The 23,887-nt window shown below is 39.1% G+C and overlaps 1 protein-coding gene across 1 annotated transcript in view; it reads right to left on the bottom strand.

The window, feature by feature from the left end:
• Window positions 1–23,887, bottom strand: part of Maf1 (repressor of RNA polymerase III transcription Maf1) — a 296,764-nt gene that overhangs the window by 75,625 nt on the left and 197,252 nt on the right. The window contains exon 5 of the mRNA XM_090382929.1: window positions 20,027–20,146. Coding sequence (XP_090239055.1) covers window positions 20,027–20,146 — 120 coding nt within the window. The remainder of the gene's footprint in view (window positions 1–20,026; window positions 20,147–23,887) is intronic.

Below are 23,887 nucleotides of genomic sequence, written 5' to 3'. Positions count from 1 at the left end.
GGTTATGGCGGTCAGCCTAAATGAAAAAAAAAAAAAGGAGTAGCGCGAAGTATTGATCCTTGTGGGATACCTTCCTGAGTATAGATACAAGAAAGTACCGTTTGATAACAGACTTGAAAGGTTCTGTGTTGAAGAAATTTTTGAATGAATTTTGGTAAATGTCCTCGCAATCCCAGGGAATAAAGTTCTTACAATATGCCAACCTCCAGGTTGTTTAAAAAGCCTTTTCAATATCCAAACTTACCATTACAATACGTTCATTTTTCACATAAGCATTGCAGATATTATGATTACAGACATTAAGCATTACAGATATATTTGCCTTTGCCATGAAATCCAAAGTGGATCGCTTTTCTCACCATTTTAGTTTCAAGAACCCAGGTAAGTTATCTGTGTATCATCCTTTCTAGAGTTTTACCTAGGCAACTGGGAAGAGAGAGAGAGAGAGTTGTTGTTGTTGTTATTTGGTTTTTAGGAGCATTAGCAACTAAGGCCATATTGCTCCGTGAATATGCAATGATCATTCCTGACCTTTCTGCATCCTTCGTATTTGGTGGTGACGGGCTTGAACCCCGGTCTAATCAAGAAGCGTGTGCTACGCACTGCTGCTCCTTCCCACCTGGCTCCGGAGGCGCCTGAGAGAGAGAGAGAGAGAGAGAGAGAGAGAGAGAGAAGGTTAAAAAAAGAGAGATCTGGTTAAAGAATGTTATTAGTAAATTAAATTCAAGGCTGTATTGTTTAGATGTTTTAGCATTACATAAAAGATTCCATCAGTGCTACTAGGTAATCTATTTAATGCTGTTTGGAGTTAAAATACATAAAAAGGTTGATTGTAGGCAAGAGACTGGGTGGTTTGGAAATTTATCTTTTTTCTGATAAGGCTCTGATTCATAGAAAAGAAGCATCATAAGCTGAAGTGGCAGACATTATAGAGAAATGTCTCTGCAAGTGTGTTAGCTATTTCTTGCAGCGAAGATATTTTCTGTATGTTCTTGGTTAAGACTGGAGCACTAGTAGATATTTACCATTTAGTTGTCAATTTTTTTTCCAGATAATTCAACTTCTGGTATCTTTTGTTGTAAAGGAGGCAAACTGTACCCCTGAGTCTCTTTTGGCATTTCTTCTAATTTGTCATCCTTTTGCTTTAAGCCTTTTAAATTGAACTGGTTGTACCCAGCGTAACATACACAATCTTTCTGATTATGGCGTAAATAGTTTAATCGAGATCCTTCAGTCTTCACCATACTTGTTTAATGGTGATATAATTCTACAGCAGTCACCTGTGGGATATATGCATATGTCTCTATTTGCAGGTGGCTCCCTGTCTTCTCCAACAAATATTGCAGCAATTTGTGCATTATATCGTCTCTTATCTAAGTTCAGGTCTTCTATAAATGCCAAGCACATATTCATTATTGGATTGGCCTGGGTTATTTGATGCATTTGTTTATATGACTCAATAATGGGTTAACTTGTCGCAGCATCTCGTCCAATTGTTGCATTACTTCAGCTACACACCCTTGGTTTGATTCTTTTTCAAGTTGTTTTGTTGTTGCTTCAGTAGAATCAAAAATAAAGTTGTCCATATCCTGGCTTATTTGCCTCGTTTCAATATAGCGGTGAGATCAAATGGTAAATCTGGCCAAGTATTCTAAAACAGTATGGAACATTTCGAGGTGATTTAATCTCTGCGCCTATTGATGCAAACGCCATTGCCAAGTTCTACTCTCGTATATGTTCTCTGTAGTTATTTGCTTCACGTATATCCCCTGTAAGCAGCTCTTGTAACAGAGTAGGCGTCTCAGACAGTGGGTCGAGTGAAACCTTTCCATCATGACAGCATTTAGGGTATTTATTCAATGTGTTTAACTCATGTCCCCCAATATCTTGCATTGCAATACTCACAGTTGTAACACATATTTCCTATGTCGTGCTCTTTCGCATTAATTACAGCTTGTTGATTATTCGCATCCGGTACTTCTATTTGATTAGTCCTACGGCATTTGGCCTGTCTTCTCATTTCCAATCTTGCTTCTCTTTTTTCAATGTTTTGTGTCCGCAGAGTCTCTCTTAGTCTATTAGATCTCTCCTCTAATGTTTCATTAGCATTTCTTCTACATTTTTTTCGAAGTTCTTACACACTATTCAGTCATTTTTACACTTCTTAAACCTTAGAACAGTTTATTAAAATTAAAAACAGATAAAATAAACATACATTGATAGCTTTCAGGCATAGGTTGCCTTTCTTGGGTCGAAAAAAGTTAGTACAAAAACCACCATTCTGGGCATTAATAAAGAATGCCTGGAATGGTGGTCATGCGAGGTGAACCCCGTGAACAGGTGCTGGCAACAATTAGCAGCTGGAAAATTTGGGCAGCATACCTAAGCATTTTATATATATAGATTAGGTTATTGGTGGTTGGAAACTTATGAAACAGGTTCCAGACTATTTTTTTCCTTTTTAGTTATGGTACAAGCGTCCAGTGTTTAAAGTTTCTGTGTTTGAAAACAGAAAACTGTAGCATTGCTTCAGAAGCTGCTGCCATTGTTTGCTTAGTAATGTGCTCAGTGACATTGTCAATGGACCCTAGTTTTATCAATTGGCTATCAAAGGAGATGGAGGCAGAATACTTTCCCCAATCTGCTTTAAAGAATTTCTGTATTATCCGATGCATTGTTTGAATTCTGCATACGATTGGGAAATGATCAACGCTGTGCAATCATTTAAAACTCTCCAACCTATAATTTATAATAATTGGGGGGGGGGGGGCAAACAGATAAGTCTTGTTGTTTGTTATTTAGTTCTTAGGAGCATTAGCAACTAAGGCCATGTTGCTCCGGGATATGCGGTGGTCATTCACTGACCTTTCCGCATTCTACGTATTTGGTGGTGACGGGTCAAATCAAGAAGCGTGTGCTACGCACTGCTGCTCCTTCCCACCTGGCTATGGAGGTGCCTAACAGATAAGTCAACTGCTGACATAAATCCCATTGGACAGTGAGTATAAGTGTTATGACCAGTGTTCAGCAATGTTAGGTTCAGCTGGTTTAGTATCTTTTCTATAAAGTGTCCTCTATGGTTCATGTGGGCAGATCCCCACAGTGGATGATGTGCATTGAAGTCATCAAGAAACCAAAAAAGTGATAGCATTTGTTTTATAAGATCTAAATTCTTTTGACATGTAGAAATTGTTAGGTGAAAGGTACAACACGACTAGAGTTAGCACTTGTCCCATTGCTACACGTACTGCAACAGCTTCTAAGTGGGTATGAAGTGAAATATTTCTAGCATGCATTTAATAATCTACTAAAATTACAATGCCTCCTTGTGTGGAGCTTGTAGTTTCTATCTTTCCTGTAAGCAGTAAAATTTTTAATCGAATAAGTTAGTGTGGAGTTAAGTTAGTAAGCAAAAGTTACAGGATTATATTGTGAGATCAAATTATAGATATCATCAGTATTACTGCGTAAACCTCTGCATTTACACTGTACGATGTGTTGCATTATGTCTGTTCCTTGTCAGAGAGAGCAGTTTGCTTTTGACAGTCATATTTGCTCCTATCTTTTCTAAGAAAAAAGGGTGTCTGTAATCTGTACTCTCTTCTACATCATTGATTCCAATACACAAACATCCAGTCTCCATGTCGTCTTCGGCAAGAAGATCAAGGACTGTTTTGTCTTGTGCATTTGCATCTTCATTGTCCATGGTGCTTGAATTTGATTGTGGCAATTCAGTGGCATATTGCTTTGTGGTTTCCTTGGTACTTTATCACTTGGTGTAATTTTAGGTGGAACAGATGGGGTATTGCTTATTTCATCAATTAAAACAGGTTTGTTAGCAGGTTGATTCATCAATATCACAAGATTGTGCACATTACGCAATGGATGTGTTAGGAGGGATTGACACCTCTATTTGGATCATAACAGCTTGAAAATTTTAAGGTAGCAGAAGCACAGTTGGCATAGTTATCTTAACTTGCTTTCTTACTTCCTGGTATGATACTTTATTTTCGATCTTATACTTTTGTATCTTTTTTTTTTTTTTTTTTTTTTTTTTTTCCATTTTCCACAGGTCACATAATTTAAAATAAGCTGGATGACCCCTCTTGCGATTTGGCCATTCTGGAGACTTTGCTACACACTCTGCTTGAGAATGACCTTTTCACCAACAATTAGTACATACAATTTCACCCCCGCATGTTGTTTGAGAATGACCAAATATTTGTCATTTGAAACATCTTAAGGGATTTGGAATGCACTAACAGACTCAGCAATGCAGATAGCCTACCTTAACTGAGGTTGCCAAATTAGGTGGACTAAAGGTCAATATGTTATTTTGTGTTAGAACAAGTTTATTGTCATTCCAGATCATAATTCGCCTTGCTTGAGTTACTTTCTGTTCCTGTAATTCCGTGACTATCAGTGATGTTCATTAAATCCCACTCATTTATCACTCCTTTTGAGGAGTTCAATGTGACTTTGACTTCCATTCTATGGAACATGATCTCAGTAACATGATCATGGTGGATATGCATCGCAACCCATTGTTGCTCCTTTTAGCCCTGAGAGAGGGACTTCCTTCTCCCAGGTTACCGGCCCCACCACATTTATGCAAGAGCAGTGCCAACTAGTGACCAGGTGATCAGGAGAGCAGTATGTTGCTAGAAAAAGTAGCAGTAATGATGCAGAAGGGTGTAGCAGTGACACTGTTAGCGAGAGAGAGAGAGAGAGAGAGAGAGAGAGAGAGAGAGAGAGAGAGAGAGAGAGAGAGAGAGAGAGAGGCAGTAACATTGCGGGCAGTCAGCAGTAACGTTGCAAGCGGAGGAGGTTTTGTGAAAGAAACTAGTACCTGCCCTAGGATGAAAAAAACACCAGATAATTGCACTAGAATTGCTTAGAAAGTACTGCTTGGCACCAGGAGGATGGAGCAAGACTAATATTTTCCAATGAAGATGTAATGGAGGTTCATCTTCCACAAGCTTTATACTGGATTGGTTTTGAAATCTTCCAGAGCATTTCTGAGGCACTGTGTTGGATGGTATTTAATGTCTGTAAAGTAGTTTCCTGGCAGAATCATAAAATGGAGATCCGTAGTCTAGACAAGATCTGATCATTGTTCTACAAAGCTATAAGGTATGACATTCAGCATCAGAAGACACAGATGATAAAGACTATGAGTATATTTAATTTCTTTGGACAAATGGTTCACAGGTGTTACATGGGCCTGAAAATTTAGTTTGTTGTCTAGTATTAAGCCTAAAAAATGGAAAATGTTAACAAGTGGAACTGGAATATTATTAATTTGAAGCTCTGGATCATTGGCAAAGGGGAGTAGTGGTGAATTTCTGTTCAGATAAGCAATAGCCATTATTTAAGGTCCAGGATTCTAGTTTAAATATTATGAGTTGGACCTGTCTTTTAATATTGGTTCTGCTCTGTGAATGACAGGATATGGCCAGGTTATCTGCATACATATAGACTTCAATGGTTTTGGGAATGTCTTTTGCAATAGCTATTAATACAGATTGCAAATAGGGCTGCAATAGGTACGAAACCCTTCCACCTAAACATGAGATACTGATAGGGCATTCTGATAGTACACTTGAAAAATACCAAGGTGTATGAAACTGAATTATTTGAGGGAAGTAGGTGCTCAGCTTGATATGATGCACATCCATAAGGAACCCCATGATGCCAAATAAAGTCAAAACCTTCTTCCACATCCAAGCTGACTATAACTAGGTACTGTCTCATGACATGCATTATGGATGTGGGATCCAATCTTAAGGAGTGCATCAACGGTAGCCATGTTTTTGCAGTAACTATACTGATGGTCAGTTAAAATATTTTATATCATCTGTTCAAAGATTTAGTTTAAGCAGCTTGTCAGTGATACTAGTCTGTAATTTTGGACTAGAGAATATTTGTGCCATACCAAAACTGTCCAGTTTTGGTATGGCACAAATAAAAGAATGCTGAGAGGAGTGAAGATAGGCACTTTCTGAAAAAATCATATTATAGAAAGGCAACAAGATGTGTAGGTCACTTTTGTACAAATTATAAATCATACTGTAATGGATACTGTCTGGTCCTGTTGCACTATTTGGTGATCTGTTCAAAGCTTTTTTGAATTCTACAACAAGAATAACAGTTGATTATGTTTAAGAGAAAGATTTGTTGAGAAGTTGACTCTACTTTTCTGCATCTGCTCTGATGAATTCAAAGGAAGAAGAGTATAATGTGGAAGCAGACACAGCAAAGTAATAGTCTGCTAGAGCATTTAAGATTTCTGGAGGAGAGAACAGGTCATGTTCATTCAAACCAATTGCTGGAGGAGATGGTAGGAATTTACCACTAAGAAGCATAAATTTTTTTCTAGATTTACAAGTCAGTATTTTTAGTAATTGTTGAGGCAAAGGTAATCTGCTGTCACATTTATTTTTCTGTCTGATCTGCCTGTCAAGGTTTGACTTTTAAGTTTTTTTTTTTTTTTAAATATATTAGTGATAGTCAGAAACTTTTGAAACAGGTACCAAGACCACTTATTTTTTCAAGCTTGGCATTGGCTCGTTGTACATTCCACGAGCTGTTCCAATGTACATGCTTCGGAATAAAAGAATCTTCTGCAGTTAGTATGCGAGAGGTGATGTGTCCAGTTACATCACCACTAGGTTGATGGTGGACATTGTGCCAGTCGAAGAGTACCCGAGTGGAATAATTATGACACTCTGCATTGTTGAAATTCCAAATATTATACTTTTCAAGGATTGGTATTTCCTGTATCTGAATCAAACATATGATAGGAAAGCAATCACTGAGGAACAGATTATTCAATACTGTCCATTCTATGATTGGAAAAAGAGATGATATGCATATGGTCTAGTATATTGCAAATGTGAAACCTGTAAGCAAATGAATATATGTTGAGAGCCCGTGTTCAAATGTTAAGTGGTGATCATCAAGGAATGCCTCAATTAGTTGTCCTCTCATATTTATAGTATGAGATCCGCACAATGAATGATATCCAATGAAATCGGCAAATAAACACACCAGAGACAGAAGTTGCACAATAAGATTGTTAAATTTTGTCTGGGGGAATGTAAATTTATGCAATACCATGTGGTCTTACAATTGCTTAATACAGTGGGATTAGGACCTCCCAATCTCTACAGAATATTGGATGATAAATCATTGATAGGACAACCACAGGCTTTTCTGGCTGCCTCTTTACAATACTAAGAAACCATCATAATCCGCTGATTCCGTTCTTCCTTTATTGTTTTTAATTCAACCCCCACCAAGTGCATAGGTTATTTTGGTTTGAGATTGTTATTCCCCAAGTGTATAAGACTTTCCATTTTGCTGCATTAAAACATAGCTGCCACGTTTCCAAACATTGCTGAAGCCTATTCAAGTCATCCTAAAGGAGTGTTGCTTGGTAATTATCTTTAACAACTCTCTCAATCTTTATTGTCATCTGCAAATTTTGACATTGCACCCTTTATTCCTTCGTCAATGCCATTTGTGAAAATAAGAAAGAGTAGTCCAAGAACCAATCCTTGCAGGAATCCATTTCTGATATTACACCAATCTGAAGAACACCCACTGGTCACAACCATCTGCCTTCTGCTCTGCAGCCACCATTACTTATGAATCTTTCTATTCATAAGTAACTGTGTCAAAATAGCTTACTAGGTTAGTTAAACATGACTTTCCCTTAACAAAACCATGTTGGTGTCTTTCGGAATGCCATGTCTTTCAAAATATTATTGAATTACATTCTTAATCAATGCCCTCTAAGATTTTCCCTACCACTGAAGTCAGACTAACCAGTTGTAGTTACTGACTGCACTCTTAGAAATACCTTTACATATAGGCAATATGTTAGCACTTCTCCAATCCAAATGAATCTCTCCCAAGTCCAATTATGCCCACATAATTAACTTCACTCACTGGTTCAATACTCTCTACCTGTCTCCCTCAAAATTATCGGGATAAGACACCGACTCCGAGAGTGTTTCTATCTAAACAGTCATGTGTAATTTCAAAATCACTAATTTCATATGGTTGAGCCTCACTTGCACAGCCTCTCTTCAACATGAAGGGTCTTTCATCAATATAGACCAATGCAAAGTACTTATTCAATTCATCAGCAGCATCAACTGGGTTATCTAAGACTTTCCCATGCCCAGTATGTTTTGCATTCACATACATGAAAAGTTCCTTATCCCATTCTTTGCTCTCTTAGTCGGTGCATTCTGATCCTCAGCCTTTGGTTCCCTAACCTTATCTGTGGTACTGTTACATACGTACATTCAAAATACAGAAATACAAAAAGATGCAGGATATTTCAGAGACTGCTGGGAATCATTGGGGTACAAGTAAACACATGGGTTGTGTTAGGGTAGCTAAGAAAAAGAACAGGTGCATGTATACTTGTGTGTACACCAATGCTAGGAGTTTAGTAAATAAATTTGATGAATTTGAGGTATTGCTCAAAACATCAAAAGCAGATATTGTGGGGATTTCAGAGACGTGGTGTCACACAGATATAAGAAATGCAGAACTGGAATTTGGGGAGTACAATGTCTACAGAAAGGATAGACAGGATAGGAAGGGAGGAGGGGTTATGCTATTAGTTAAAAAACACATAAAATCCAAGGAAGTGAAGCCAGTCGACATCGCTGGACAGTGCAGTGTCGAGTCAGTTTGGTGTGACATAAGCATTGGGAGATCAAAATTGAGAGTAGGAGTGTGCTATAGGCCTAATGACTCTGATGAGTATAATAAGAAACTGTTCGGAGAAATAGAGTGGGCCAGTAAATCAGAGAGTCTTATAATGGGGGATTTTAATTTCCCAGATATTGACTGGAATTTGGGGGCTGGTCACTCACACAGTAGCAAGGCTTTTGTGGATTTATTGGATGATTGTTTTCTACATCAGCATGTTCGGGAGGCAACTAGAGGGAGTAATACTCTTGATTTGATTATCAGTAGTGATTCTTCATGCATTAAGAATCTGCAGATAAATGAACCACTTGGTGGCAGTGATCACAGTGTGCTGAAGTGGGAGTTACTCAAAGAGGTAACTACCATTAGGGGTAAAGGGAAGGGGTATTGCTTTCGTAAAGGCGACTACAATGGACTGAGACAGTATTTAAATTCTATACAGTGGGATCAACTGATGATATTGCCAACAGCAAATTCAAAATGGGAAGCATTCAAAGAACTTATCGTGGAAGCTACTAGGCTTTACATACCAACTAAGAAATATTGTTCAAGGTTTAGGCCAAAATGGATGTCAGACGAACTAATGAGGCATATGGCAGAGAAGAAAAATGCATGGGATACATACAAATTAACACGTGACACGGACGCCTATGATAGATACAAGTTGATCTGTAACCAAGTTACAAAGGAGGTTAGGCAGGCGAAGGCAGATTACCAGAGATCCTTGGCAAGGGATGCGAAGAAAAACAGCAAAGAGTTCTTTACTTATGTAAACTCTAGAAGGAAGGGGATGAATCAGATTGGTCCACTTGAGATCGATGGGTCAACTGTTGATGACCCTGCTCGGGTAGCTAACAAACTAAATGAATATTTTGCATCGACATTCACACATGAGGAGTTATTCAGCGAGGGGAATGCCAGAGGTGTATTCAACTCTAGCAGTAAGCTAGAGAATCTTGTAATAACTGAGAGCAAAGTGGAGGAGAAATTGTTGAAGATAAACACAAGAAAGGCACCTGGGGTGGATGGGATCTATCCAGTTATATTAAAGGAGGCAGCAAAGGAGGTAAGCAAACCCTTAGCCATAATTATGAGAGCTTCCTTGGACTCAGGGGAGGTACCCATTGACTGGAGATGTGCAAATGTGACCCCAATTCACAAAGGAGGATCAAAGGCTGACACAAGCAATTATAGATCTGTGAGTTTAACTTCTGTTCCCGGAAAATTAATGGAGGCACTGGTGAAAGAAGCACTGCAGGATCATCTAGACAAGACTTCAGTTATAGCTAGGACACAGCATGGTTTTGTTAAGGGGAAGTCTTGTCTGACCAATTTGATTGGATACTATGATGCAGTCACAAAAGAACTGGATGCAGGGAATAACTTTGATATTATATACTTGGATCTTAGAAAGGCTTTTGATACTGTTGCACATGGAAGACTGCTGCACAAATTGGAGCAGTGTGGCATTGGAGGCAAGTTGCTGCTATGGATAAAGGGGTGGTTGAGGGGGAGAAGACAGAGAGTGGTAATCAATGGACACTGCTCATCGTGGACTAATGTTATTAGTGGAGTCCCTCAGGGTTCAGTATTGGGGCCTTTATTGTTTTCTGTATTTATAAATGATATTGATGATGGTATATCAGGCTTAATGTCCAAGTTTGCAGACGATATGAAGGTTGGCAGGGTTGTCAAGGACACTACTGACACTATGCTGCTGCAACAGGATTTGGAAAGGTTGAGCAGATGGGCTTCGAGGTGGCAAATGAAGTTTAACATTGACAAATGTAAAGTACTACATATGGGAAACAGCAACCCCAGAGCAACGTATCAACTCTGTGGTACTACACTGACAGTGGTAGAGAATGAAAGGGACCTGGGGGTGGTGGTGCAGGCAGATATGAAGTTCTCTGAGCAGTGCAGACGAGCTGCAAGAGTAGCTCATGGTGTATTGTCAATGATATATAGGAATTTTTCTAGCAGGGATAAGGAGGTGATTATTCCCTTGTATAAGGCAATGGTCAGGCCACACCTAGAGTACTGTATACAGGCCTGGAGGCCTCATTTCAGGAAGGATGTAGAGCTGCTGGAACGAGTACAGAGAAGGGCAACTAGATTGGTGAATGGGACAAAGGGGTTCTCTTACGAAGAAAGGCTTAAGTTTTGCAAATTACAGTGTCTGGAAACTAGGCACCAGCGGGGTGATCTGATAGAGGTGTACAAAGCCTTGAATGGTTTGAGCATGCTCAATGCTGATGGGATTCTTCCTCTAGCTCAGAAAAATCACCTGAGAGGGCATAAATTCAAATTGAGGAAAGACAGATGTAGGATAGATGTGCGGAAATTTGCCTTTAGCCAGCGGGTGGTTGGTGGGTGGAACAGACTTCCATCCCTTGTCGTGGAAGTTGATAGCCTAAATAAGTTTAAGGCTCAGCTGGACAGGTATTTCGAACGAACAGAGGGGTGAAGTGGAAGTGGTTATTTTTATTTATTTATGTTACTTTTTTTTTTTTTTTTTTTTGGCTGATGCTGCATAAGCTTGCTTTCTTGCATCAAATGCCTCTACTAATGCTAATGCTAATGCTAATACCACCTGCCAGATCCACCCTCCAAACCGAAGTTTATAAGTGGATCTTGACTTGGTGTTTTGTTACAATGACTGTGTTAAAACTTTATAAATCAAAAAAAAGAAGCTAAATAAACTCAACTCAACTCAAATACAAACTAAGGAGAGCACATCACCACTAGCCCCAGTCAAGGGAGATATAACATTAGATTTTCATTGCTCGTCATCACCCTGCCTATCCCAATAGACCGGGTTACCATTCCTGCCACTTGGAGGCAGGTGTCCACTATCCAGCCAGAATTCTGCTCTCCTTTTAAACATTGCTACCACAAAATTATTAAAATGAGAAAAAATATTCTGGTCCACAAACATGGCTCCAAGACCAAGCTGCTCCAAATTTCCTATTAAGATCTCTAATTGCATTCTCAAATCTAGGTAGTCCACACAACTCAACATCATATATATGCTCAGAAGTCTCCTCTAAGCCACATGTACACGATCCACTGGCTGTTAGGCCTAGCTCAAACAATCTTTCTGGCATTAAATTATCTCTGCATTTGGTATAAATTTATAAGTTGTATGCCCTTTCTCAGAATTTTCTCATCGTTGTTGCCACATCAGCAACATGACAATTCTCTCCTTTTCCAACATGATAATTCTCTTCTTTTCTTCTTTAATGTCATTTCCAGAGTACTGCCTACTCTTCTTGGGACATGACATAATATCCAGAACTGTAAGCCTTAAATTTTTTTTAAGGCTTACAGTTTGGGCCTGTCGCATGATCTTTAAAAAGATCATGCGACAGGCCCTGGTGATGGGAGAACAAACCTTTGTGCTTGTAATATATGCCTTTTTACATGTGGGTGAGTTATTCTATGCAGCCAAGTTATTCTATACAGAAGCATAAGTCACGACAGGATGAAAAGGCAATCATATAGCAGATTTAACGCTCGTCCCTTTATCCTCCAAGTCAGTCCTCAACACTCTTCTGAGCTTGGCATACAACACTCTTATTTTACCCTTCAAATATTTGGCATGTTCAAGAAAATTCATCTGTTCTCCTATAAACACCCCCAGCCAGGTTCTCCTATCCAGCACAACAATCCCATATCTGATAGATACATTACCATTAGTAGAGGCATATGATACAAAAAAGCAAGCTTATACAGCATCAGCCAAAAAAAAAAAAAAAAAAAAAAACTTCCACTTCACCCCTCCGTTCATTCCAAATACCTGTACTGAGCCTTAAATTTATTTAGGCTATCAACTTCCACAACAAGGGATGGGAGTCTGTTCCACCATCCAGCTACCCGCTGGCTAAAGGCAAATTTCCGCACATCTATCCTACATCTGTCTTTCCTCAATTTGAATTTATGCCCTCTCAGGTGATTATTCTGAGCAAGAGGAAGAATCCCATCAGCATTGAGCATGCTCAAACCCTTCAAGGCTTTATACACCTCTATCAGATCACCTTGCCGGTGCCTAGTCTCCATACACTGTAATTTGCAAAACTTAAGCCTTTCTTCGTAAGGGCAACCCTTTGTTCCATTCACTAATCTTGTTGCCCTTCTCTGTACTCGTTCCAGCAGCTCTACATCCTTCTTCAAATGAGGCCTCCATTGTTGGCCTTCACAAGAGGACTTTTATTCATACTAAGATGCCCTTTCAGGAGCATCTGAGCTGCCTTGGTTTTTGAAATTTGAAGCATATATTGCTCTGACCATTCCAACAAGTCTCCCAGAACTTGAGACACTCTCTCCTCTAACTGAGATCTTGCATTACCATAGACCAGTAGTAGCAGGTCATCGGGATATACAATAATATCCACCCTAACATAATTCTGATTCAAAAATTCATCCAGAACAATGTACCAGGCATGGGGACCTATAACCGAGCCCTGAGGACATTGTCTTTGTATATCTCTTGTTATTTCTGTCTACTCTGTTCTCACAATAATTTTAAGATCAGAAAAATACTGCTTGTACACAGAAAACAATGCATCAGAAAATCCAGTCTGATCCTCGACAGGATGCCCGCCCACCAGAGCATGTCGAAGGCACCATGAAAATCCATAAAAATACCTAGAACATACCTCGCTGTTTGTTTGTTATGTTTGTTATTTGGTTTTTAGGAGCATTAGCAACTAAGGCCATATTGCTCCGGGATATGCGTTCGTCATTCCCTGACCTTTCCGCATCCTCCGTATTTGGTGGTGACGGGCTCGAACCCCGGTCTAATCAAGAAGCGTATGCTACGCACTGCTGCTGCTCCTTCCCACCTGGCTACGGGGGCGCATATACCTCCCTGAGTACTCCTGTACATACCTTACAACCCAATAGAAGGCATCCTCTGTAGACATTCCTTGTTTATAACCATATTGGTTATTTGAGGACATACAATTGTCATTGTATATAATCATAAGACGACTAATACATAGCCTATCATAAACTTTTGCTATCACAGTTAGCATGGCAATAGGTTGGTCTAGGTTCAAGAGGTAATTTATTAGAACTTTTAATAATCAATCTCAATAGCGCCATTCTCTGGGAAAGACACCCTGCTCAAGGCATGTATTGTACAATTGTACAAATACCTCTGATCTTAATTGGAAAGTTTGTTTTAAGACTAACTTTAATGCGGTCTAGCCCCAGTGACTACTCATCCACAGCCTGTGCAATTGCATCATGGACTTCTTCATATGAAAATAAACATGCCTCTACCTGGGATCGATATTCTGCATTACCTATGACCATGCCCCACTGTATTCTCTATTATAGGGAATACAGCTATTAACTCAGTATTCTCTATTATAGGGACAACTCATCCAGAACCATGTTAGACTGCTCCCAATTCAGGGTCCACATTCCCATTTCTTACAGTATGGCAAACTGAACTAAAACAGACCTTTCCTGAAATTAACTTAAAAATAGACCATAGGTCTCTCAATCCTTGCTCACGTACATATTTCTGCCAAGAAACTTTCTTAGCATTATTTATGGCACTAACATACTCTTTTCTTAACCTTTTATACTGACATTTATATACATTAACCATAGACAAATCTCCATTCTTTTATAATACTGGTACTTCCTTACATTTCGAGGGTACAGCTCTAAAATGGTGTTCGCAGACCAGCCGCTAGTTAGTACACCGGACCGAACCTATTGGTAACTCTCTAGGAGGCTTCCGGATCAGCTAGTGTATAATCTTGCTACCTCTACTCTGCCAGATAGTGACTGGAGGGAGTCTGAGTAGTGTGTATGCAGGGCGCATTGTCGAGGCCACGTCATGTCAAGGATCTGGATATATTCTAACCATATGTACGCCATATCCAAAAATTTCATTACTTCATACAGCATGTCCCACCCACTTTTTCTTACTATTGAATACACCATGAATTGTCAAACTAATAGAACAAGCTTATCTGCAAAAAGATCTAAACCTCCCAAGCACTTCCTAATTCATTTCACAAATATACGTGGTCTCAATTCTAATCTCAACAATGTCCATTTCCACTTGCAGTCTGCCAAACCCCATGTACTTTTCTGACAGAATCTCAGTTATTGGTTGATTCAGCTACCGCTCATCTCGGATGATCAAAATATTAGCAGTATTCCTTTCGCCTCAAAGGTGGTACTTGTGCATATGTCCGTTCTGATATTCCCTGTCAGAGACTTGGCAATTTGGAATCTTTTCTCTTTGATCTTCTCTGGCTTAAAATCTCTCTACCTCATTGTGTCAAATTCATCTGTTGTCTCTACCGTTCTCCCAACTGCACTAATCACTTGGAGCTCTTTGACTTCCTCTCTTTGCAACTTGACTTTCTCCAGTCCAACTTTCCTAACAGTGAGGTAATTTGTCTTGGTGATTTTAATGTTCACAACTCCAGCTGGCTTCCGTTTTCTAGTCACACAGACCCAGCTGTTCGAGATGCTGAGGCTTTTGCAATTACTAATGACCTTGCACAGATTGTTCATTTACCTACAAGAATACCGGACAATCCTAATCATACAGCCAATACGCTTGATCTTTTTCTCACAAACAACCGTTCTAAGTACACGGTCGAAGTGAGAGATGCTGTAGGCACTTCAGATCACAACTTGGTGATTGTCTCTTCTCCAATGGAACCTTTATCTCATGGGTATTCCCAAACTCGTGTTCTTTGGCATTACAAGAATGCAAAATGGGAAGACCTGCGAGACTTCTTTTCTTCTTTTCCTTGGTCGGATTACTGTTTCAAAACTTCTGATGTCAACGTTTGCTCAGATCGTGTCAGTGAAATTATTCTTGCAGGAATGGAATCCTTTATCCCACACTCCACTTTAAAATCTCGTCCTTTATCTAAACCTTGGTTTTCCAATAAATTTGCTGTTCAAGAGAAGAATGTTGCATATCGTAATTGGCTTGTTTCTAATTCTCCAGTTTCATTTTCTGCCTACTCCAAAGCTCACAATAATTGTAAAGCAGTTATTAATCAGTCCAAACTAGAGTTTGAACAGGCTAAGAGTAGAAAACTTGCTTCTTGCCCTAATGGTAGCTGAGCATTCTGGTCTCTTGCCAAAGCTATTGACCGCAACTTTTGCCCATCTCTGCTCCCACCTCTGTCCAAACCAGATGGTTCTGTTGTCACTTCAGCCAAGTGATAAAGCTGACCTGCTAGCATCCCATTTTTCTTCCAAATCATGTATTAATGATCTTGGTAAAACACCTCCCACCATTCCCAACATGCTTCATTCAATGCCTCCTGTGGTCTTCCGTCAAAAGGATTTTGAAGAATCTTGATGCTAAAAAAGCTCCAGGTCTCGATGGTATTTCTCCACTTGTTCTCAAAACTTGTGCTCCTAAACTTACTCCAATTCTTTGCCACCTTTTTTCACTTTCTTATTCCAAAGTTGTTTTTCCTGCTGCTTGGAAATTTGCTCATATCCAGCCAGTTCCTAAAATGGGTGACAAATCCCTCCGATCCAATAATCGTCCCATTGCAATTACTTCTACTTTTAGGTGCCTACGTAGCCAGATGGGAAGGAGCAGCAGTGAGTAGCACACGCTTCTTGATTAGACCAAAGTTCAAGCCCATCACCACCAAATACGAAGGATGCGGAAAGGTCAGGAATGACCACCGCATATTCACGGAACAATATGGCCTTAGTTGCTAATGCTCCTAAAAAAAAAACCAAAAAATAACTTCTACTTTTTCTAAAGTAATGGAGAAATCAATTAACCGCCAACTCAAACTACCTAGAAACCTTCTGTCTGATCACCGATCGCCAGTATGGATTCCGTCAGTGTCAATCCACTGGTGATATTCTGGCTTATGTTACCCATTTATGGAATAATTCAATGGAAAGGTTCGGTGAAACACAAGTAGTTGTTCTTGACATCTCAAAGGCTTTCGATCGTTTTTGGCATAAAGGTCTTCTAAACAAGCTTCCATCTTATGGTTTGCCAACTGTTTTTAGTAATTGGTTATCCAGTTTTCTCTCTGATCGCTCACTGAGGGTGATGGTAGATGGCTCTCTGTCTTCTAACTTCTCCACTAATGCCGGTGTCCCCCAAGGTTCAGTTCTTTCCCCCACTCTTTTCCTCTTGTACATTAATGACCTCTTCCATTGACTGGAAATCCTATCCATAGTTTTGCTGATGATAGCACATTGCATTCCACATCCATTTTGAGAAACCTTGTCCTGCTCAATCAGCAATTTCTCGAAAATCTGCTACCAATTCCTTAAATGCCGATCTTCAGGTAATTCTCCAGTGGGGAAAAGACAACTTAGTTGATTTCAACCCTTCTAAAACTCAGTCTAAAACTCAATGATATATCTCTTTTGGGGATTACCCTGACTTCTAATCTCTCTTGGCACAAGCACATTACAAATATTGCTTCCTCTGCATCTAAAAAACTTGGTTTTCTCTTTCGCTCTCAGCGTTACTTTTCTTCCAAACAGCTGCTCACTCTGTATAAATCGCAAATCCGCCCTGCCATGGAATATTGTTCCCACATCTGGGGTGGTGCCCCCAAAACCTCTCTCAGGCATCTTGATTCCATTCAGAAGAGGGCAGTTAGGTTAATTAATGATTCATCTCTAACAGAGTCTCTCCACTTGCTTTCTCATAGACGCACTGTTTCTGCTGCATGCCTCTTCTACAGATACTTCCATGGGCACTGTTCTTTTGAATTGGCTTTATAATTCCGGCTCTTTCTTTCAAAACAGTCCGAACACGTGCCGCCACCAGCCAACATCCATTTACTGTCCAACTTCAAACCCACAGAACCAACTTTTCATCTTCCTCATTTATTCATTCAACTGCCGTTTTCTGGAACAACCTTCCTTCATACGTATTTCCTGAAAATTACAATCTACAGAAGTTCAAGTCCAATGTCAACAAATATCTTCTTTCGTCTTCTCAACCTCCAACCCAAGGACGGTACTATAGGTGCTATAGGTTCTAATACCTCTCGTGTTTCGGGTTCACATAAAAAAAAAAAAAAAAAACCCAATTTGATTGGATACTACAATGTGGTCACAAAGGCACTGGATGCAAAAAATAATTTTGATATCATATACTTGGATTTCAGGAAAGCTTTTGATACTGTTGCACATGGAAGACTGCTGTAAAAATTGGAGTGGTATGACATTAAGGGCAAGTTGCTGCAATGGATAAAGGGATGGTTGAGTGGGAGACGGCAGAGAGTGGTAATCAATGGACACTGCTCTATGTGGACTAATGTTATTAGCAGAATTCCCCAGGTGTTGGTCTTAGGTCCATTGTTGATTTGTTTATTTATCAATGATATTGATGAAGATATATCAGGCTTAATGTTTGCAGATGATACAAAGGTTGGCAGGGTTGTTAATGACAGTTAATTCATTGTTTATTCATTCAACTGCCGTTTTCTGGAACAACCTTCCTTCATATGTATTTCCTGAAAATTACAGTCTACAGAAGTTCAAGTCCAATGTCAACAAATATCTTCTTTCGTCTTCTCAACCTCCAACCTAAGCACGGTACTAAATACTATACGTTCTAACACCTCTTGTGTTTGGTGTTTACATAACAAAAAAAAAAAAAGTGTGGAGGCCTCATTTTAAGAAGGATGTAGAGCTGTTGGAATGAGTACAGGAAAGGGCAACTGGATTAGTGAATGAAACAAAGGGTTGCTCTTATGAAGAAAGGCTTAAATTTTGCAAATTACAGTGTCTGGAGACTAGGCACCTGCGAGGTGATCTGATTGAGGTGTATTAAGCCTTGAATAGCCATTTACGATTTGCAGATGACATTGTGGTCATAAGTCACGATCCCAAAGAATTAGAGGAAAGTCTTAATCAGTTATGCACAGTTAGTAAGGATTTTGGACTAAAGATGAATATGACTAAAACAAAAGTAATGATGAACAAGTATGCCACAGAAAGGGAAATAATGATTGAAGGAGCAGTAATTGAAAAGATGGAGTCATATACTTATCTGGGACAAGTTATTAGCTGTAATAATGATAAATGGGTGGAAGTCAAGAGAAGAATAAATTTTGGATGGATAGCATTCAGGAAATATAGTCACATACTGAAGAGCAATATCCCAGTTTGTCTGAAACGTAAAATAATGAACCAATGTATACTCCCCACCATGACTTATGGAAGTGAAACTTGGGCACTCACCAAAAGAATGGAAGAGAAGTTGAGAACTGCACAGGGAAGAATAGAACGAATTATATTGGGAATCAGACTGTTAGATAAGAAGAGAAACACATGGATTAGGCAGCAAACTCAAGTAAAGGACATTCTTATCAAAACTAAAGAACTAAAATGGTCTTGGGCAGGACACAGCTCGAAGACATGATGGCAGATGGACTAAAAAAAGATAACAGAATGGTACCCAAGAGGAGCTAGAAGAAATCCTGGAAGACAAAGGCAGAGATGGATAGATGAAATTCATGAGTTTGTGGGTAGTAAATGTATGGCCAGTGTTCAAAACAGAAGGAACTGGAAAGTTGCTGGAGAGGCCTTCATCCTGCAGTGGATTGAAAATGGATGAAGCCTTGAATGGTTTTGGCATGCTCAATGCTGATGGAATTCTTCCTCTTCCTCAGAATAATCATTTGAGAAGGCATAAATTCAAATTGAGGAAAGACAGATGTAGGACAGATGTGTGGAAGTTTGCCTTTAGCCAGCAGGTGATTGGTTGGTGGAACAGACTTCCATCCTTTGTTGTGGAAGTTGATAGCCTAAATAAATTTAAGGCTGAGCTGGACAGGTATTTGGAACAAATGGAGGGTTGAAATGGGAGCAGTTTTTTTTTTCTGACTGATGCTGCATAAGCTTGCTTTCTTGCATCATATGCCTCTACTAATGCTAATGCTAACTGCTATTTGGCAAGTTTGGCTGTGAGTGATAGAACTGCCTTTTTATGCCAAATCTAAGAGAATCCATTACCCTGACATTCACATAAAACTTATTCAGTTTGGCTTTAAGTTTTGTTTTCCGTACATGTGGAATGTGGATACATATACTTAGTTTTTGGTATCAACAAGCTTGACATCCATTATTTTTGTAAAGACAACAAATTTGAACAAAAAGATTTTAACTGCAATAATCGGCATATTCTATTAAGGGGCATCAGAAAATTTTATCAAGTAATCCATCATTATTAAGTAATCTTTTTTTAAGTAATTTTATTAAGTAATCTGTAGCTACTCCAATTATTAATTTGTTTCTTAATTACTCAGTTTCATACCTGATAGCTCTGCAGGTGAAGAAAACAATTCTTTTTAATCTCTTGTTATAGAAAAAATAATTAAAAGACCACAAGCATCCATCTTCACCGTAAGGATCAGAACTGAGATCGGGATTGTAGCTATTTTAAGAGAAATTATATTTATGAAATATATATATATATATATAAAAAAATAACCTATAATAATAAATTTAAAATTTTAAATATAAATTTAAAAATTTTCAATTAATTTGATTTTTTAAGGGATATTGAGAATAAAAGTATTAATTGTTGGGTGTAATGTTAAGATATTATTAGCTAAAACAAAACAGTGTTACTAAAATAGCCATTTTCTAGCAAAACTCACAGAAGGGTGTGCTAAAATACTGGAACATAAAACATAATAAAATCAAGGATTATAAACTGATAAAATATATTAGGGTGGTTATGATAGGGCTTACATATGGTGAGTACAGGTTTGGCACACCCAGGGTCCTGAGCTGGATATTATCATTCTTCTCTTTCTTGATGATTCCCTTCTACTTCTGACTGACTCACTCGTTCTCTCTCTCTCTCTCTCTCTCTCTCTCTCTCTCTCTCTCTCTCTCTCTCTCTCTCAGAGAGTAACTCAGAAATTTTTTTTTTGGCTGGTGCAGCAAATGCCTCAGGCTTCCTTGAACCATATAGCTAATAATAACAACAACTGCCTTCTTTAGGCCACCTCTAGCGGACAAACCACGAACATTATGGCATACCAAAATGTTATATACAACCAATGACAGTTCAATGACAATGACTTTTTAGTCACATTAGCGTACGTAGTGGGGTTGAACAAAATAATGGAAACACCGGATATAAAAGTAGTAGCTTCTATAACAATGGTTTGACTATTAGTGAACTTGCTGAGGTAGCTGACATACTGAATGTGTATTTTGCATCTACGTTCACACATGAGGAAGTCTGCAGGGAGGTGGAGGCCAGAAGCTTATCAAACTCTGGCAGGGAGCTAAAAGATTTTATAATAACAGAGAGCAAGGTAGAGGAGAAATTGAGCATAAGAAAGGCACTTGGGGTGGATGGGAGCTATCAATTTATATTAAAGGAAGCAGCAAAGGAAGTGAGCAAACCCTTAGCCATAATTATGAAAGCTTCCTTGGACTCATGGAGGTCTCCATGGACTGGAGATGTGACATTGTGTTCCCAATTCACAAAAGGGGATCAAAGGGTGACAAGAGTAATTACAGACCTGTCAGTTTAACTTCTGTTCCAAGGAAAATAATGGAGTCACTGGTTAAAGAAGCAAAGCAGGATCATCTATACAAGACTGCACTTATAGTTCAGACACAGCATGGGTTTGTTGGGAGGGGGGAAGTCTTGTCTGACAAAATTGATTGGATACTATGATGTGGTCACAAAGGAACTGGATGCAAAAAATAATTTTGATATTATATACAGTCAGTCCTCGTATAACACGTGTTTACACTACACGAATTCGATCATACACGATTTATAAATAGGGGAACGATATCTTATATAATACGAACCGAATTCGCTTATGCACGATTCGCCTTTGTGTTTACAAGAAATGGCAGTCGAACCCCAACCGAACGCAACAAGATAGGAATGAGGAGAAGATTCTGAAAATATATTTATGTTTTTTTTATATCAGTGAAGGGGGAAACACATTTCACCATAATAACGTAAAAACCAACACAATTCCAGCTATCGGTATAATCGCAAATGCAATTAGATCAAGTTTACTACCAGTTTATAACAGATTCCACTAGCAGAAACGCAATTGGAAATTGTTTTTATTGTTTTATGGTAGTAACCCCTAGAAATGTGCTTTAGTAAAGTGTGAGGTGTTAATAGTGTATCTCAGCCTTTACGGTGATGTTTATCAGTTGCTACACACGCGCAGCTTTGTTTATGTGTATCAAGCGTGCCTCCTCGTTTTTAATTGTGCTTTATTCCCTAAAAATGAGTAAAATACTTAAAAGGTGTGAAAAGGAAGCGTCTTGGTGAAGATACTGCAGATTCAGAGAGAAAAAGAAAAGCAATATCGATAAACAGAGGTGGACTGGATCAAAAATTCTTACCCGGGAAAATTTATAGTGGCCTCATACTATGGTTTATGGCCAAAATCACACCGGCCCCCAGCCCACCGGGGTTTCCCCGGTAAGGCTTATGGCCAGTCCGCCTCTGTCGACAGAGAAAAAATATGAAATTGTAAAACGCTTTGAGCGAAATGAAAGACCACGTGATATTGCACGTACTACAGACCTAAATAAGGCAATGCCGAGAATTAGAAAGAATGCAGAGAAAATAAAAACAACTTTCATAGCGGAAACAACTCAAAGTGTAATTAAAATCCATTAGATTAAGACAAAGAATTGGAAGAGATGGAACGCCTGTCATCTGTTTGGATAGAAAATCAAACAAAAAACAAGTTTGCTTATGACAGAAGTAAAAGCATCAGCAATATTTTATTACGTAATAGTCGTAATAAAATGCGTAAGTATTTTATTACGATTATTTATTGTGTTTGGTAATGTTTTGGTTACAAATGTGTGTTCAATCTTGGGTGGTCGGAACCTAACCCCATTTTTCCCATAGGGCCTGTTGTTTATATTGCACGATTTTGCATTGCACGAGGGTTTCTAGGAACGCAACTATCGTGCTATACGAGGACAGACTGTACTTGGATTTTAGGAAAGCTTTTGATACTGTTGCACATGAAAGACTACTGTACAAATTGGGGCAGTATGGCATTAAGGGCAAGTGGCTACAATGGATAAAAGGATAGTTGAGTGGGAGAAGACAGAGAGTAGTAATCAGTGGATACTGCTGTACATGGACTAATGTTATTAGTGGTGTCCCTCAGAGTTCAGTGTTAGGCCCATTGTTGTTTTTTATATTTATCAATGATATTGATGAAGGTATATCATGGTTAATGTCTAAGTTTGGAGATAATATGAAGGTTAGCAGAGTTATCAACGACAGTAATGATAGTACACTACTGCAACAGGATGTGGAAAAGTTGAGCTGATGGGCTGAAAGGTGGCAACTGAAGCTTAACATTGACAAATGTAAAGTACTGCATATGGGTAGCAGTAACCCTAGAATAACGTAGCAACTGGGTGGTACTACACTCAGGGAAGTGGAGAATGAAAAGGACCTGGGGGTAATCAGGCAGTTTTCTGAACAGTACAGACAAGATGCAAGAGTAGCTCGTGGTGCCTTGTCAATGATCCATCCCTTGTCGTGGAAGTTGATAGCCTAAATAAGTTCAAGGCTCAGCTGGACAGGTATTTCGAACAAACAGAGGGGTGAAGTGGATGTGTTTTTTTTTTTTAAGCTAATGCTGCATAAGCTTGCATTCTTGCATCAAATGCCTCTATTAATGCTAATGATGTACAGGAATTTTGCTAGCAGGGATAAGGAGGTGATTAGGTTGGATAAGGCAATGGCCTGACCATTTAAGAAGGATGTAGAGCTGCTGGAACAAGTTGTTGTTGTTGTTGTTTTTAGGAGCATTAGCAACTAAGGCCATATTGCTCCGGGAAATGCGGTGGTCATTCTCTGACCTTTCCGCATCCTCCGTATTTGGTGGTGACGGGCTCGAACCCCGGTCTAATCCAGAAGCGTGTGCTACGCACTGCTGCTCCTTCCCACCTGGCTACGGAGGTGCCTTCTGGAACAAGTACAGAGAAGGGCAACAAGATAGGTGAGTGTAACAAAGGGTTATCATGCTGTTACCAAAAAAAAGTCTCAAGTTCTGCAAATTGCAGCACCTGGAGACAAGGCACCTGGAAGGTTATATAATTGAGGTGTATAGGGCCATGAATAGTTTCAGCAAGCTCAATATTGATGGGATTGTTC

Source organism: Mastigoproctus giganteus, chromosome 10, assembly GCF_048544385.1.
Source record: "Mastigoproctus giganteus isolate SK-2022 chromosome 10, ASM4854438v1, whole genome shotgun sequence".
NCBI classification, from domain to species: domain Eukaryota; kingdom Metazoa; phylum Arthropoda; class Arachnida; order Uropygi; family Thelyphonidae; genus Mastigoproctus; species Mastigoproctus giganteus.
Note: the sequence above shows the minus strand (reverse complement) of the source record. Positions and strands in the feature narration are given on the sequence as shown.